Raw genomic sequence first — 18,387 nt, 5'->3', positions numbered from 1 at the left:
TGAAATCTTCCCTTTTGTATATTTGAAAATTACTCCAAACAAAATTATCTCTTTCAGTCTCATCTTTCAACTTTTCCCTCATAACGACGACACTTTCTTGTGAATTATTGTTCAATGTCCGATTCCCATTTTTAAATCTAGACCATGCAATTGTACAAAATAAAAAGTGGGCCCAATTGTGAGGCCCCAATCTTGATTAATGGTAAAAAAAAAAAAAGCAAAACATGAATAGTAATTTTGTTAATAAGTAGAGAGGAATAGCTTGTAGGTTTAAGAATATCGAAGATAGCTGAAACTCTCGGTCGTTAAAATAAGGACTCTTTACTTCAACAGCTAAACATGATAGTTGCACAACCAAATATTGCCCTAGATTGAGAACTGCCCACAAAATACAGCTAAACATAATAGAGCTGCACAACCTAGCAGTGCCCAAAATTGAGAAATGCCCACAAATACAGCTGAACATAATAGAGCTGCACGACCTAGTATTGCCCTAGATTGAGATATGCCCACCAAATGCAAAATGAAGGACATGATTGATGCATGTGGACGAGGCCTCAACTTTCAACCAATTACTTTTGTAGGGAGCAATTAATGGGGATTTTTTTTTTTTTTTTTGGCCACAACATAGTCACGAAGAAATAAATATTTAATGCAAAGGGTATGATGTTCATAGTTGGCGCGTAAAAATCAATTTTAATTAATGATCTGCAAAAGTGACTTTCCAACTTGCTAACCGTTACAGATTTGTGATTCTCTGAGTCAGAAGTATAAGCTGTTTGCTGGTTTCAAATAAAGCACTTAGTAATAGAAAGCAACAATCGGTGGACTCAATACTACGAAATCAGTACTACTTCCCAAGAACCATGCATTTTAGTTACTCTCCACCAGGCATCAGTATTCATCCCCATCAAAGCACTTCAACCCAAAAATAAAAGTACACAAAGTTATAATCTTCAAATGGAAAAGAATCCTAGATCCCAACTAGGGTAAACTTGTCAACAACAAACGAGCAACAGTGAACTATACAATGAAGGGGAATTTCATGTATGAACTTGAAGGCAGCAAAAACTAAAACCGATTGCCCGAACCTTCCAGTGCTGTTGAGATATACAAAATATTCAGCTCTATAACAAGGCATATTCTTAACAGAATGTCACCACCATCAAGATACCTTGCTTGCAGGAATCTTGTCTCTCCTTTCTACATAGGCTGAAGGAAACCATCCAGCCTCACCCTTGCATTCTCCTTCGGACCATCCATTAGGAGCCACCTGTTAAAAGGCACATAGCCATGGAATGCTTAAAAGGAACCAGTAGCTTGCATTTCCAATTTGACAAGACTAGAATGATCAGCTTCCAAGTAAAGTTTTAATTGCTAACTTGAAGTTCATAACAGCGAAAATCTCACTGTCAAGTAGCAAAAGAAAACATATGGCTATAAATATGCAAAATTTCAACATAGAAGTCCATGGAAGCAACCAATCAATTCTCTCATCATATTCAAAAGGCCTGACAAGTCATACTCTTTCAAAAGTTTGTCTTTCAAAGGTTTGTCTTCAAACCTTAACTAATCAATTTATTTTAAGGCCTCCAGGGTGAAGGAGCTTAGCTACTGTTACAGAACAAAGTTTGTTACTAGTAGATATATTATTAAGACTTTATGTGGTGCTAAAGTTCCTAAGAATGGTTACCAAAAGTAATCCTCTGTGTGTGCGCGCGCAAGTGTGTGTTGGAGTTTGTTTCCATGTACAAATTCTTTCCTACAAAAGATCTGCTTCATGAATCTTCCATTTAACTTCACTACCACCATCTCTAGTTCTTTACTTTTTCTTGAACAAGATAGAGCTATATTATTAAAGAATGATACATGCAATGTTATTTCAATCCTTAGACAAGTGGAGTCATCAGCTGATTAAACATCAACGAATGATCCATTACTTCTGAAAGCCCATTCAACATTTACTGCCATTCAGAGATACATTAACATTAACATTTAAAAGACGGATATGATCTCATATTCCAATTGGTAAAAGGGTCCTCTCAATTTGAGGTTGCATATGAAGACTTGAGCCAAAGGAATTAAGCTATTCGTATTCCAGTGGGGTGGCAATGACAATCTTTTCCCTGATTGGGGCATACAAAAGAAATTAAGTATAATGCTCCTTTATCAATGAACTTTAAAGCTTTCTCTTAGTAATGTCATAAATAGAACTTGCTTGGACTCCTCAAATAACTGGCAAGGTAAAGAATGAACTGCTTGAAAAGGCAAGTGAAAGCTATTTCCTTCAAACTACAAACAGAGTTCATCCCCAATTCATCCAATTAACGCAAGATAACAGATAAAATAACATACTAGTTCATTGCATCTTCTGTCTACTTGAAACATTAAGAAATAAAACCAAAATCTCATTAAGGCTTGTACCAACAACTCTTTATTATTCGAGTGATAGAATTCTGGTAGCAGATAGATTAGGCAAACAATCCCATGTGGTGTTAATCAAGAATTTTAAAGCATTAATGATGGAAGATACTAGATAAATGCATGTTCAAGCAAGGTATTGCTGCAAAATCACTTAAAAGGTAACTCTACAATGAATAAAGGCATGTTGCTTCAAATTGTAAAACTTATTTTATTTCTTTCCGCAGTATTATCCTCAACATTTCAGACTTCTAAATCAATGAGTTCATGACCTTTATCAAATTTCTTGCATGAACATATGGAGAGCTGAGAGTTGCTACATAAAACAGCAGAATGATGTCGCAAAGTCAAACTATAAACTTCAACGTTTAAGATTAGCACAACCTCAACATAAGAGAATCACAACCGACCAAAAAAATCCTCATGGATATAAAATATGAGGCATAAGAAAAGCAATTTACAAATATTTTACTTCAAGAACACAAGGTTTACATGGATGATAATGAAAAGAATAAAGGCGATTAATTTAACAACTCTAGTCTTAGTGTATCCGAAAAAGCAATAGAGCTTGGTGCTCATGACAATACAATCTGCCTATTAGTAGTAGAAGAAAATCATGCTTCTTTGTGATGGACTGAAAAAACTTGAAGAAACATACCATGTCAAGAAAGCTTCTAGAAAACCAGATAGTTAATTAGTATTTGAAGAAGTTTCTCTATTGCTTTCCATAATGTTTTGTGAAGAAGTTTCTCTATTGCTTTCCATAATGTTTTGTGAACAATACACGTGTATTGAAACCACCATCCCAAGGACATTGCTGAATGGAGGAATTCCAACTACTACTTGTTAATGTACTTGACTATATAGAGTAGATTAACATTTGAGATGCCCAACCATGAGAATCCACAATCAACTAAAAGAGTTGCAGCATAGCTTGTGTCATATGTGCAACTCAAAGTATAATCTTCAAGAATCAATTTTGACGCCTGCTGTCTTATTTTGAAGGTTGATTCAGACATAGCACTAGAGGTTTTGGATTCATGTCTTTTTACCACTATCACTGTATCACAAACAACTTTTATTTGTTCCCCCAACCTGCCCACCACCCCTCTCCTGCAATGCCACCACCCCTTCCCCTCACACCTGCAGCTCCTCTGCACCCCATGAAACAAACCTTTTTAAAGGTTTACTAGATTGACCCCATGGAGAAAATTGCAAAATAATGGCAACTTCCCTGCAGGATATTATGAACCTTAGCAAAGTGGAACATTAAAAGATACGTATATGCATAGAATAAGATTTTCTGAATCCAAGTCATGAACACAACACCTTGCATGCAGAAAAAGATCAGTAAAAAGATTTTAAGATTTCTGTGAGCTTGTACAGTAGTGTTCTCATTCACATGGTAAGCAGCTTTGAGCCTTGACACTGTTTACGAGATTTTGTGAACTAGTAATGATGCTTTTTTTTTTCCAGGTAGTCTATTCTTCCTTCTTTCCACATGTGAGCTTGAAGAATTCTTCTTTTACTACTCCCTCCCACCCTCCCATAAAAATAAAAAAAAATTATGGAGTTTGTGCTTGTACCGTGCAAAGATGGTGAGTTATTTATATCTCATTCCCTTATTTACCCTTAACTGGATCAGTTGAAATTTGAGTTTGCTAATGTTATCTACCTGATATATGGGACCCAAGTGCATTGCAACTTTTCTAGATCTCATCCAAATATTAGTCATGGCCCATCGTTCTAAACAAATTAACAGGAAAGCAAGAGGGTATCTTGAGAAAATTGTGAAAATTTCTTTGCCAAGAATAGTGACATGTATTTTGGGACAGCCACACTGATGGAGCATAAATTTTTCCAGAAGGCAGATTGACTTGTGTAATTCATCAACTTTTACTATGACTATAATCCTTATCTGTGGTCACTCTCTTTGCTAGGTTGCTTTTAAAGAATTACACAAAAACCTCAATTGCAGATGATTATGCACTTTTTATATGTTCGCGAGTTGAGACAGATGTTGCTTCAAGAATGACCAGGAAAATAACACAAAGTAGGAAAAGATCTGGTCAAGTTGATGAAACCAACAAGACTAGCAATATTGGGAAAGTAGAACAAGAAAAATTTATGAAAGGATTAATGCATTCCACGAATGTGGTACAAGTATATGATTGACCGGGAAGGTTACAAATTTTTCCTGGCATGGTGGTCTATGTCTACAGTGACTTAACTGGTAAATGAACCTTAAACTAGCAACAGAACATAAACAATAAGCTGAAGACCGCTACAATGAGGATCAGGAGGAAAACAACATACTTGTCAGTTCCTTTATTAAATATTTTAGAAGTAATAACATTCTCACAAGGACTGTTGAATTTTTGCATTAAGTACAAAAATGACATTACTCTTTAATGCAACAAACTTGACACAAAGATAACTAACATCAAGAGGCTACACCAATACAAGTTTGGCATTCCTCGTTAGTCATACAAAATAAAGGAAACTAGCACTCTCCTGGCAGATGGTCAGGTAACCAATGTTTTTTGGAATCAAAAGCGCAATGCATGTGATGAAGATTGTGGAAACAAATCCTCGAGGAATTTTTTTTTTTGTTATTTATTTTGAGGGATCCTTATTGTTTATGTAATTGATTGTGAGAAAAACCAGCAAAGATTAGAAAATTAATGCAAAAACTTGTTTGGTAGTCTTATCTTGGAAAAGACAAACTATCAGAAAAACAAAAAGCAAATTGCACGTGTCTTTTAGAAACAAATCCTACTATAATCCAGTTTTGTATTTGTAAACAATGACTGGAGTTTTAATAATTTTTTTTATACTTGAAGCTATTTATATCTATATTGCTGCAAAAACCAATTTTTAAGTTTAACATTTTCTCAGAAGGAGGACAATAGAATTTGAGAAGGTATTTTAAGCATATGTACCTATAAACCAATCTCAAACATGACATCAAGTTGAATTAATAAATTCTCTGACAAACATAATGAATGGTAGTAAGACAGAAGTATGAACAAATAATACCAAAAGAAATATGAATTCAACACGATCAAGCTTATAACAAGATTACTTTTCTGATTGAATGGGAAGAAGTAACATAACTACCTGCCTAACAACAACAAAATCATCAACTGCAAGGCTAAGCTCGCCATCTGCTTGGGCATCAAAAGAGTGTATAACCTGCAGTGGTGACAGATTATACAATGCATAATGAAGAACAAAAAGAATATCAAAATTTCAAGAGGAGAAAGGAAAAATATGCCATATGCTTCCTTCAAAAATAAGAGAGGTCATACCTTTGCAATAAAGTATGCATCATCTTCAGACTTATTTATGGTATCTACATGTACAAATAGAGAACAGGAATCTTTCTGGCTAAATGATGAATGTAACGAAGACTCGTTCAGTTGCTCCTCCAGAATCATCTATCTCAAGACATAAATGGCAAAAATGAATACCATAAAATCCCTAAAAGTCCAGAAAAAGGTGCAAATAACTGAAATACATAGTAAAACCCAGAAGCCCCAAAGGGAACCTACATTTTTCCCACACATTTGACATTAGTGAAATTTACAGACCTCAGAATGCAGCTTCTCTAAAAGGGCAACAATGTTTTGATGATAAGATCTCTCAGCATCCACCTGTTAACTGAATTCATGTAAGATACCATAAGTATTGTCTATAAGTGATGAACTTAATATGGAAAAGAAGTAATTCTGTGCAATGAAAATTCTGTATAGGAGCAATGTCTAAAGAAAAACAGAATTAAGTGTAATCTGCAGTAACAAAAGAACAAAGAAAAGATGGACCACCAGCTCACCCATATTACTTTCGGTTTGCATTTCATCATACAATAAATAGCTCAAATAGTCTTAAATCTGGCAAAAAAACCCACATAACCAGCACCTGAGTTGTAACATAATTAGGAAGTGGGCCAAAAGTATTCAAACCATTTCAACCTATACTGCACCCATTCCTCCCCAGAAAGAGGAAAAATCAAATGAAGAGAAAAAAGGTAGTTTACAGATCAAAAGAAAGGGATTATGGTTAAAATCTAATTCAAAGTAAAAGCTTTCTCAGACTTTGTTTCCTATTATGTAGTAGAGATGAAAGGGAAAATGTCTCTACTTTCTACACTTTGCTCATGAATTTAATTCTCCTGAATGTTTTCAAGTGTAATTCCTATCCTCTACAGACAACATGCACAAAAGATCAGAGAAGCTTGAGGAAGAAAGAAATAACATGGAATACTAGGCTGCAATAAACACACAACCAGAGCAGAGCTAATTTTTGTGTTCTTTTAAGTTGCCTGAATAAAAGTACAGAGGCTAACTATTTGGGCTCTGTAGCATTATTTTGCTCCACGTCCATGGATTATTCCAATTTGAAGACATTTTGACAATATGCTGAAAAGATTCACTAAAACAGCCATGTACAACATCATCTTTTACAATCATGACAATACTTAAAAACTGCTTAGCCAGAAAACCATGCCCTTTAGATTAACGCCACCTGGCCAACCAACTGCAGTAGAAAATTCTGAAAAAAAAAAAAGATGCATGATTAATTTATTCCCTTGTCTTTCTTGTATGCACACCAAATGCATTTTACAGATTCAATTATCCAAAAATATATTATGCCTGATCTATAAGTAACTTCCACAGTCAATCACCCTCAAGGCATTAAAGAATAAATTAGATCATAAGAAAGCACAAATCTAGGAAGATACTGGCAAGGAAATGCAGGACAATACAAGAAAAAGAATGCCACTGATATCAAATGCTCAACTGACTATAAATATCTATTTGTGAATCAAAGTTGAACAAACCAATGAAAGTAGCCAGCCTTGAGTAGTTATAATGAGATGAAATGTAACTAGAAAAAATAAAAGCATTGCCAAATTTATCAAAATAATTCCTTCAAAAACATTATCATTTTTACAGAAGTCCCTTGTGTCATATATACATACATACACATGTATACACACAAGTGTGTGCATACATTCATACATGCATACGTGTATGCATGCATGGATACATCCATCAATATATAAGGTCGATTGTATGCTAATAATTCAAATGGATTGTATGCTAATAATTTCCAGTTCGTAGGGTACCCAATCCATGGAGAATTTGGCTCATAAAAGAGCAGTATTTTCCTCTGGAGATTACAATACAGATACAGATAAATTAAGCCAAATTCTAAACTACCAACGGTTTGTCTATACCCCACCAACCCACTATCCAGTAAATGATAAAAATATTAATGCTCTGTATCCCTGCTTACGATGGTGAATTATGAAGACATAGTGTACCCGGTTTTGACAAGACCATGGTTCTTGAAGAAAGATTCTTCTGATTTTAATCATAAATGAATTTGGTTTAAAAGCTATACATTGCTGTGGCAAAAGATACATTTAAATAATCATAAACATAATATATATTTCTTTTGCAATTATGGTCCACTTAATGAAAAGCATGATTGAATGTGGAAATGTCTTGACTCGTGTGACAAAAAATCTTGCTTTCTAGGAATGACAATTGCTCTTTCAAGAACAAGTCCTTTTTATGTTAAATAATAATAGTAATTATAGATCAATTTCAAATTCAATGCAAACCAAATATTGAATAGATTGTGAAGAGAAAAATGTTCTCCTTGTTGGGAAGTCAAAAATCACCATGAGAAGTAAACAGCCAAATGTGCACAAAATGTCAACTGGAAAAATTTGCAAACACTTGCTGTTAAGAAAATCTTAGGGACAGAGTTTCAATGTTGAATCCAAATGATTGTTCATTAATGTTATCATGCGTAAGAAAGAGAACTTTAATTTCATCTATTTCACTATCAGTTTCATGTGACCAAAGTTAATAACATATCTACTAAGCATACAGATTTCTAGTAACTCATAGGTCTCCACTTCTAGAAGAAAGTTCATTACCTTCTGTGATAGCTAGGTTGCTTATGTAATCCTCTATCTTTCCTTATTTTACACTTGATGGGGATAGGGAAGAAACAGCAAAAGCAGAAAAGGAGAGAATCCACCCCCTCCAGATTATTTCACAAAATGCACATAGCTTATGCATGAACTATCAGAATTTGGCAAGACAAGATAAAATTTGTGTGTTTTGTTGTATTATACCACATCATTAACAGCTGAGGCAACATTACTTCTTCCAGATAATAAAGGGTAAAAGTTACACCTGACATGAACTTTTGAATAGCATTACCATGCTAAGAAGCTTTTGAAAAGTAAGTTGCTGTTGCTGATCCTCAACTGACAACATAGCGGAAATTGCTTCATTCCCAAGCACCAACATTGAAGATTTAAGCTCAGTCAACTTTGCTTCTGAACTTTTTAGCTTTATAACACTCTCTGCAGAAGAATCTTTACACTTTGATCTACGCCTTAATACATCAGCTGCCTATTTTTTTTTTGGTATGGAGGGGTCCGAGAAGAAACATAAAGGACAATGCATCAGCATATAACAAATTTCCAACACTGTCTGACGTACTGACTCTTAAATTGGAGTACCTGGGCTTCAAACTCTTGCCGGACTCTGTCATAACGGTGAGTCAAGTGGCGAGCATCTTCTAATGGAGCACCAGCTATGGACACGCGCAGAGGTTCACAAACCTGCAGGTTGTGAAACAGAATTTTCAAAACTGATTGGAACGTAAAGTATGCAGAGAAGCTCAAAAACTAAAGTGCAGTTAACAAATACATGTATCAAGAGGTAACGTCGTTCACCTAACAGGAGTTCAACATAGAATCCTATGGGTAATCCCCACTTGAAACCTACCCTTCGTTAATTACAACCATATATCAATTGCATTGACTTCAGCGAGAACGAAAAGGAGCTGAAAATCAACACAAATCCAACTAATTCTTTTTCACCAAGAATCACATGCACAGATACTATAGTTAAAATTTCTGTTCCTCTTTCTTCCTTCCTTCTCTAATCCTCATTTTCAGCGCAACGATCTGGAACTATCTTCCATCTCCTAAAATCTCTAAAAACTGAAGTTCTGAAATTGAATCTTATCCACCAGACTTCCTGGTGCAGCAACACTTTCATTATTAATGATCTCCAGTTTCACTTTCCCAATCAGCAGAAGGGGGTGATAAAAAAATCTCCACTCTTCCTACTTTCACTTACAGAACTGTGGTGCCAAACATGTACTGAAAGTTACTTGAATAAGATGTACAAGCAGAAAAACAAAAGAAAAAGAAGGGCCGAAAAATGAAATGTGTTGATCACAACCAAGAAAAACTAAAATCTATATCATACCAACACTTACAACCAAGGATATAATGGGCATCCTGGCACTTTTAACAGTTTCTGTGAGAAAAAGACAAAGATAAGCAAATAAAAGTTCAGTTCAACTCCATACAAAATCTCTTTAGGAGTCAATTCAAGTCACTGATTTTCCTTCTAGTTCACAAAAATTCAGTATTCTCAAGTTGACGAATCAAGAATTTCAATCAGGTCTTTAGATGCAGCTATCAGGATGAAGTTTATACGAAAGCTATACCATCAAACTTGAATGTTAGGCTTCAACCTGAAAGCACAATCTCTCAGTGGATAAATATATCATCCTTGTCCTTGACACAGCTTTAGTAAGCCACGATGCCTTTGGTTCCAGAAAAGCAAAAAAATCTGATTAGAGCTCTTTTATAGAAATTCAAGTTCTAGCTTTTGGAAAGTTTGGAATCTCATTCATGGCTGGGGTCCAGAGATGGGGTATAGGCTTAAGCACAAGAAGCACAGAATAAGTGATATCACAAGCCACACTGCAGAAGTATTCAAGAAAAGATAAGAAAATATGTATATTAAAAAAAAAAAAACAGAAAGAAGAGCTGCTGAAAGAATTATCAGCAACTAAGTTGTTTTGGTGTTTACTTGTCTCCTTTGAAGGTTTTACAAAAATGTTCATGGGTCGTCCATTCGGCTTGTTGAATTTCTCTTGTCCAATCTTGCCTCTCAAATGCTCCCAAATGAACTTCACATCATATAAGAATTTTCAAAATAAATTTTACAGTTGGAGCATAAAATCCAGGTAGAACACAATCTCCTTCGAGCATAGCCCACTATCCCAGTATGCTTGAGCTAAGGTCATCAACCAATAAGCATCATAACTAGCAAGCACCCTATGCTGAGAACAAAGTGAAGTACAAATATTACAAACACCTCCAGGAGGATTCTTTCACCAACTGCGCTTCTCACATGGACATGCTTCATCTAACATATATAAGCAATCCTAAGAGAAAGGAGAAGGCCAAACCATAAATATTTTGCACCTCGATATTGTTTAAAATAATAACTCTGTAAGTTTTTTTGGATCCTTTTATGTGTATCACCAAAAATTTCAAGCCAAATGATGCACCTATGTATCATACAGCTATGAAGTCGTTCCAGATTTTTAGGTACTAATAATTGACACATGTTCATCCAATATTGTTTGATAATTCAAATGTCTATAAAGTTATCCTATCTTCATTTGATATATCTTAAAAAAATAAGCATGAATCATGCAGCGCCAAGAAACTATGGTGGAAAAGGCCTGAATATAGGAATTATGTAGAATTTTCACACAGTTAATAAAAAGTTTAAGATTTTAGATTTGAAAATATGAGGATACGAGAAGGCAAAAAATATAAGAGAAGCAAGATAGGAAGGAAAGAGAATTTGGAATTTCTCTGACAAACTTCAAATCAAAACCCAGTTTCATTCTCCCAAAATTGTCCTCCTAATGTTATTGCATAGAGTACAAGACTTGTACAATGAAAGATTAAAGGAGCTATGCAACTTAACCAATAAAAGACCTCACCAGCTAATGAACTTAAAAGTGTACAAAGTCAAGTTCAACTTGACTACTCTAAGACATAGCCTTGTTTTTACTTTAATATTTAAAGACAAGACTCCAACAAAGCTCTAATTCCTATGTCATTACAGATGGCCAAAAGAGACTTCAAGTCCTTTCAACCTGGCCTAGCTTAGAAACTGCAGAGATCATAAAAACACCCTCAATATTCTAACCTAAAAAAGAGAAATCTAACACCACTTAAAAAAAAACTACCATGGGCACCTTCCTTTGGACCAAAACCTTCTCCTTTTTGATACAATTCTGCTATTAATTTTTCCAAGGGATTCTTCCTTTTCCCTATGCAGAATAGCAGCTGCATCATTAATCATTTAGAATGATGCAAGAGTTACCACTGAACTTTATTCTGTAGTTTTTTTTTTTTTGATTATTCATATGCCTTACATTCTGTCTGTTAAATCATGGGTAACCAATTGCAACTTGCCCATAGGTCAACCCAATGACATGGTGATTACTTCTCAAATCTGCCACAAGCAATGGTAGCATCAGCCATCACAGACTATGGAAGCACTTATTTCTTGTTCAAGTAACTATTCATTTCAGGACTTTATTTCCAATAGAGACAATAAGTCAAACAATAAACATAAACACAAAGAAACCCCTCCCAGGTACCAAACCAGTCCACTATTTTAGCCCTATGAACCAAGCAAAGCTCAACTAAGATATGTAACTAAGTCTCCTATCGTATCGGGGAACATACAAAATTCTGGAAAACAATTGGCTGGGAAAGAAGGCTATGAAGATGACATAAATGAAACTATTAGGAACTGTTAATGCTACCAGCACATTCAAGGAACTGTTAATGCTGGCAGCGCATTCAAGAACAGGAACATAACCTGGTTTGCAAGAATCCCAAGCATAGTTTCCGTATGATCTTCAATTGAAACATGTGTGGTACCGAAACCAGAGACAGCCCTTGCAAGGTGAAGAGCATCACTTTGGTTCTCAATCCCATACTTGCAACAATCTTCTGCCAACTTTCTAGCTGCCAAATTCAGGTTAAGTTTTGTTACATACCTAGCAATTGAAGTGACTTAAGATGAAGGGCAGACCAACTCACTTATCTCCATCTGCTTTTTGCTTATTGAAATAAATCCTTCTACACCACGGACGATATCCCTCTGAAAATGCTGTGCAGCATAACATAGTTTATATTTTACTATGTAAAATCTTCTTATATATGTAGACTGATGTCATAATCCATGAATAGAAGGAAAATACCCAGATAAACCAAAAACAGCCCAATGAGGTACCTTAGCAGTTCTTGTAGATTTGTACAAATTTTGGAGTTGTTGGTAACACTCCATTTCAGTGTCATCAACCATTACAGCTTCATGACCCAATTGTCCTAGTTGTCTGAGAATTGCCTGATGTAGAGGATTTCTGAGCATTATTTCGCACATATATAGAAATGATTCTTACATAGTAATCATCAGAATAGAACTGAAAAGAGGTAAATTTTGGCTCCTATGAACCAAGACCTAGCCAGTTTTGGCTCCTACAATGTATAGTAAATTCTGAGCATTACCTTGCAAACATTTAAGAAGAGTCGTTATGCAGTAATCATTAGAACAGACCTTAAAAAAAGATGTAAGATGTGGCTCCTATGAACCACTACATAGCAAGAAAGAAAAATTAGGTTTAGGACAGCCAAAGAAATTTTTGGAATATTATGAAACTCAAAGGAACATAAATTAGCTATTTTCCCTGTTATTTTTAGTACCACTTTGAGTACTATTTAGGCCAAGAACGAAGAAATCCACTGTATTATATAAGTTGTGGCTTCTTTGTTCGGGTTAAAGTAAAGAGAGGAATCTCTCCTCATAGGGCAGCATAAGAATTTATACATCAGAGAGGACCAAAATGAAAAACAAACTCATATCTGAAGACCCTCAGGAGTGTACCTGTAGCTAAACTGCTTCCTGATACCAAGAAATTCTCAGTCTCAAATCCCACAACACCATTAAATGCTAAAGAGTGCAAACAGCAATCCAATACCCTAAAACCTATTAAATGACAGTTGACTTAAAAAGAGAGCTATCAGATAATAGATCCTTCAAAAGTTTTTAAGAAATGACGGAAAATAGTCAAGTTGATGAAAAAACTGGCAACTAAAATTTCAGTATTAGTGGCAAAGCTCTCAATCATGCATTCAAAAGCATTTTAAACACTAGATAGATATACTACGGTCTCCATCCTGCTTGAGAACGAAAAGTACAGGTTATGTTGCTCAGTTAGTTTTCTACTTTACTCTCCTTTTTTTTTTTTGCGCTATCTATCATGTCAAAAAATGACTTCAAGAATAAAGTTATAGGATTATAAAGGTAGAGAAGATTAAATAGCAGACAGTTAGGTAATGTAAGGAGATGGTGGATCTATGTGGTCAAGTTGTTTTCGCACAATCATTTGAAGTAAAAAGCACAAAAAAAGAGGTAGCCACTGTCTGACATGCATGGCTCCAAGCATAACAAAAAGGCACCTCCTTCCGGTGAAATAAAAAAGAAACAAGAAAAAGGTCCAACCTGAGAATGTGTATCGCCTACCTAGAAAGCTTGTCCAAAAATATAACCCATGTAGACTAAAAACCCACACAGAACAATAAAGCTGGGAAATGGTGCTGCGTCTGTTTGGCTGTTATTGGTTTATGCCAAGGAGGGTTTTAGACATCATGTTTTGTTGCAGATGGCAGAGTGTAATGGAAAAGCCTGGGAATTTGCTGCACTTTCTGTGTGTTTGTAAGAGTAATATAGTATGAATGGAATTTGGCAACTTTACACAGTATACAGCTACCTCCACGTATTCTAATATACTGGATTTTGTTTAATGTTCTTGTGGGGAAGGAACTCATTCCAATATGCATATTGGATGAACTTGAGCAGTTTGTGTATTTTGTGAATAATACCTTACTGTTCTTATCAGATAAGGAAAAACAGCCAGAAACGACTTCTAAAATAGCTATTTGTACTCCGCAAAACAGTAAGAACAGATTAAATATTCTTTATAAAATATTGTAAATCATGGATCAGTCCAGTGAAACTAATGATCTGAGCTCTATATGCTGGCTAACAGGACCTTTGTTTTTACACCAATGGCAGAGTGGTGTTGCTGCGGGAAAATACCTTCACCAAGCAACAAAATCTACTTGGAGGCATTATATTCTCCCCACACAATTTTTATACCCTTTAGAAAATAATTTCCAACAGCCTAATGTTACCAGAGTCGAAACCTTAACTGCTACATCCATCTTTCTTTTTTCCCGCTATAAAGCATCTGTATCATTCTAACATAGTGCAGATATAGACTCAGCATGATACAATTTTTCAGCAGGGACCAGGACATAAATCACCTTGGTTGCTCTTTATTCACCTACCTGTTTGGATCGTCAACAATACACCCTCTGGAGTTAACAAATACTGTCTCCACAGATCCACTACATTCCATGGCATCTCATCGTCCTTATAAAACCAATTCCTTCTGAACTATTTAAGAATGACCAATGACATCAGTGTGCTTAAAACTCAGGATTATACAATCCTGAAGTGTCTCACTTGAATAAAATACACAAACACAACTCATTATTAGCTCTCTCCAGTATGCCATGTAAGACAAAGCAAAAAACTATGAAAATGAAATGCATTGTTAACTGGATGTTTTCCACCTACAATGCCTAAATGTAACTCACAAACTTATGAACCGAGAACTGATCTTCGTAGCTTGTCCAAAACAAAGCTTAGAGCAGCTAAAATCTAAAGATAGCTTACCATGCAATAATTGACTAACTGATAGAGATAAGTGGCAAAAATCCACTAAGGTTTATAGGAGGCGTGGGATGTGTCAAATGCCCTAGCATTGATTTGGCATGCTTTTGATGACAAGGAACCAACTTGGGAGTTGGTTTGAATCCTATTGAGTTCATTTTCTGATTTTCACCAGCAAGGGTATTTTAGTAATTTGGTTAGCTGCAGGAATTTTATGTTTATGGTAATTTTCTGTTTAGTAATTATTTTTGGTAGTATTTTAGTTGTTATGGGGAATAAGAAACCTTAGCTTTCTAGCTTTCTACTAGAATTCTATTCTAGTTAGGAGTCCTAATGAGGATTGGAGTTGGCTTTGGTCCAGCATCTATAAATAACCATTTCTCCATAAAGAGAAGTCAGATTTTATCGTTAATAAAATTTTCTTGCAGACTCAATTGAGTATGTTTGGATTGGCTTGATTTTAAATAAAAAAATTTACTTCACAAATTTCAACCACCTTTTTATCTTTCCAATCACCTTTTTATCTCACATACATCACATCACAAAAAGTGCTACAGTAATTATCTCAAATAAATCATCCAATTAAACTCTTATCCAAACAAACTCAATGTCTTTCTTAGGATTGTGTGATACATCCTAACTTTAGGTGTGATGCCTAAAGAGTCCTCGGAGTGATTCCTAGAATTACTAATCAGATTTTCATCTTCTTAAGCATATATTCTCATTCTATTCCTAATTGCTATTTCAACTTCGGGTGAAATTCGATATTTAGGTTTTTCTAAAAAGCTGTTGTGCCCACCAAGTGTTTGTGCTGCATCACTAACAGACTCAAAATTATGGCCCCATCTGAATATTATCCCGGATCCATCCCTATTTAAATTATGCAGCCAATGAAGTCTCTACTGTGCTACGCAAACAAACAACCATTAAAAATCTATGCAGGACTTCTGTATCTAATTTTTCGTTTGTTGATTCCACATGTTCGTTTTGGATTACTGCACGCACATATTTACAGCATTTAATACAAAACCCATATTTTCCAATCAAATTCAGCATCAAAAACCATGGAACAGCTTGACATACCAAGACATTTGTCACTAGTTACCAATTATATAGTCCTATCATATCCACAAAATTTTAGAAATTGGAGACCATATTAAAACACCTATTTCCAGCCAAAAAGGCAACACTGACCAGGATAAAATCCCATTAAAAAGATTTTCAAATTATTATCCTCTTTAAAGGACAAAGAATATTCATAAAATAGTGACTGCCTTTTTCACATAAGCCAGCATTACCCTTCTCTTTCCAACTCATTCTATCATTGTCCCTTTTGTAATCAGAAATCCCAACAACTAACTTAACCAAAAATTTATTGCTCAAATTATATTAGGAGTATTACATCAAGCTCAACCAAGATGGAAAAAAGACTAAAGAATAAATACAAATACATAAGAAAACTAAAATAATCATCAAAAAAATCAGATACAAAGGGCAATTGAACTCTAAATATAGATAATAAAACTCCACTCCCAAAACCATGAAAAACCCATAAAACAAGCTCAATTCTGCTAAATTTAGACTAAACAATTCATTTCCTCCCACACTAAAATATACTTGAAAACCCAAAAAATAAAAACTGCATAAATTCAATAAATTTTTTAGGAAAATAAAAGGTACCTGCTGCTGCCTAGCCACCTGTTCTCTTAATTTACTTGCTTGCTTCTTTATAGCATCCATTTTCAATCTTTTCCCCTCAAGGCCTGAACCTCCCTCTGTATCACAAGACCTCCAAATTCTCCCCAGAAAAAAGAAATTAAAACCTCGGTATCGACTATCTATGCATATATTAGTATTGCCCACCAACCAAAATTCAAAAGACAATGAAAAAAAGAAAAAAAGGAAGCAAAGGGTCTCTGAAGAAGCACAGAATTTCGGGAGATAAAGGAGGGGGAGGCCTCAATATTCCACTGCAGTTGTTTTTACCTGGAAAAAAGTGGGTGATGGAAAGTTCCAAGAGAAAAAGAGCCAATCAGTGGAGTCAGAATTGGGGGCATAGAGAATACAGTATAAAAAGGTTCGGTGGCTTTAGGACAGTAGAAAAGGATAATAGAAAGTCGAAAAGGCCAAAAGGGTCGGTGACTCTGGGAAAGTGATTGGAGAGAGAGAACTTAGCTGCCCTTGTAATGCTTACATTAACCAGTCGGATCTCAATTTAAATTTGGGTTAACAACAAAAAAGTCCCATGTGATTTAGCCATCATATACAAAAGCCTCATGTAATTTCATATCATACAAGTCGATACTCCATGGTTTCAATTATTCTGAAAAGTGGACGGAAATCGTCAAATGTACCGTGTGTGTCTTAAATGCACAGGAAAGGCGCGTGTTTCTTGCGAAAAATAGATTTCTACCACAAACTTTCACCTGATATGCCTAATTTATCCTTCATACTTTAATAACAAGAGGCGAGCTAGCTGTTTGACAAAATAATAGAAACCCAGGTGGAGGATTGCAACCTTGTATGATCTTTGAACGCTAGCTATTTGACAAAATGGCCAAAAGCTATCAACAGCAACATCTCCACCTGGGTTTCTGTCTCGCTCTCTCTCCGTCTCACTTAGCTTCTTTAACCCCACTTTTTTCGAGTCTTAAACTTAGTTTATTGCTTCTCAAATTTTCTTATTTTCTTTTCTGCTCTAGGTTGGCCACTCCCTGGCAATGGACAAACACCATCAGCAGCTGCCACTGGCCAAATGCTCGCGGTAGCAGCAATGCAGTGAATGGTTAGTCTTTGGTCCCCTGTTTTTTCGTTTATGTAGCCGGACTTTTCTTTACCAAGTGCCTCCTTGATTCAACAGTTGGGTCTTATGTTCGAAAATACCCTTCGAATGCTGCCTTCAATTTTGGCCGAAGCCGAAGCCTCAGAAGACTCAGAAGCTCGTATGCTTAAACAAATAAATCAACAAAGTATGAAGATAGTGGGTTTGTTTTATAGTAGAGTGTATTATTCTTTTATCCATGCAGATAAAAAAGCGAAAAGGAAGCAAGGGGCCGGGGAGGGGGGAGTGGTGGAACTTTGTTTCATTCATGAAAGAAAGTCAAGAACAATATGCTCTTTGCCTGAAGAAAGGAGGAGGCAAAGCAAAGGAAAGCAGAAAAGAAGCAGGAAGAAAGGCTGTTATTTTGTTTTCTGACATATTTTACTCCTTGTATGGTTGTCCCCCTCAACTAATCCCACTTAGTCTTCTTATCCCACAAATAATCAATGAAAACTCTTTTCTCCCCCTTTTTTCAAGCTCTGTTTGGAT

The 18,387-nt window shown here is 35.5% G+C and overlaps 1 protein-coding gene across 5 annotated transcripts; it reads right to left on the bottom strand.

Annotated features, from left to right (window-relative positions):
* Positions 1 to 851: 851 nt before the first annotated feature.
* Positions 852 to 17,228, bottom strand: LOC113722485 (SH3 domain-containing protein 1-like). 5 transcript variants are annotated; one of them, XM_072063980.1, is made up of 13 exons: positions 16,758 to 17,228; positions 13,224 to 13,325; positions 12,573 to 12,686; positions 12,380 to 12,449; positions 12,156 to 12,304; positions 9,997 to 10,068; positions 8,969 to 9,070; positions 8,637 to 8,858; positions 6,015 to 6,077; positions 5,733 to 5,861; positions 5,542 to 5,616; positions 1,175 to 1,273; positions 852 to 1,100 (listed from the first exon to the last, which is right to left on the bottom strand). In XM_072063980.1, the coding sequence occupies exons 3-13, from the start codon at positions 12,642 to 12,644 to the stop codon at positions 1,044 to 1,046; spliced, it is 1,110 nt and encodes a 369-aa protein (XP_071920081.1). In that variant the 5' UTR covers positions 12,645 to 12,686; positions 13,224 to 13,325; positions 16,758 to 17,228; the 3' UTR covers positions 852 to 1,043. The 5 variants fall into 5 exon arrangements, with proteins under 5 accessions (XP_071920081.1, XP_071920077.1, XP_071920078.1 ...); XM_072063976.1 differs by lacking the exon at positions 13,224 to 13,325 and having other exon boundaries at positions 16,758 to 17,225; XM_072063977.1 differs by lacking the exon at positions 13,224 to 13,325 and having other exon boundaries at positions 8,664 to 8,858; positions 16,758 to 17,222.
* Between the last annotated feature and the right edge of the window lie 1,159 nt (positions 17,229 to 18,387).

Source organism: Coffea arabica, chromosome 8c (assembly GCF_036785885.1).
Source record: "Coffea arabica cultivar ET-39 chromosome 8c, Coffea Arabica ET-39 HiFi, whole genome shotgun sequence".
Classification (NCBI taxonomy): domain Eukaryota; kingdom Viridiplantae; phylum Streptophyta; class Magnoliopsida; order Gentianales; family Rubiaceae; genus Coffea; species Coffea arabica.
This window is presented reverse-complemented; position numbering and strand designations above follow the sequence as displayed.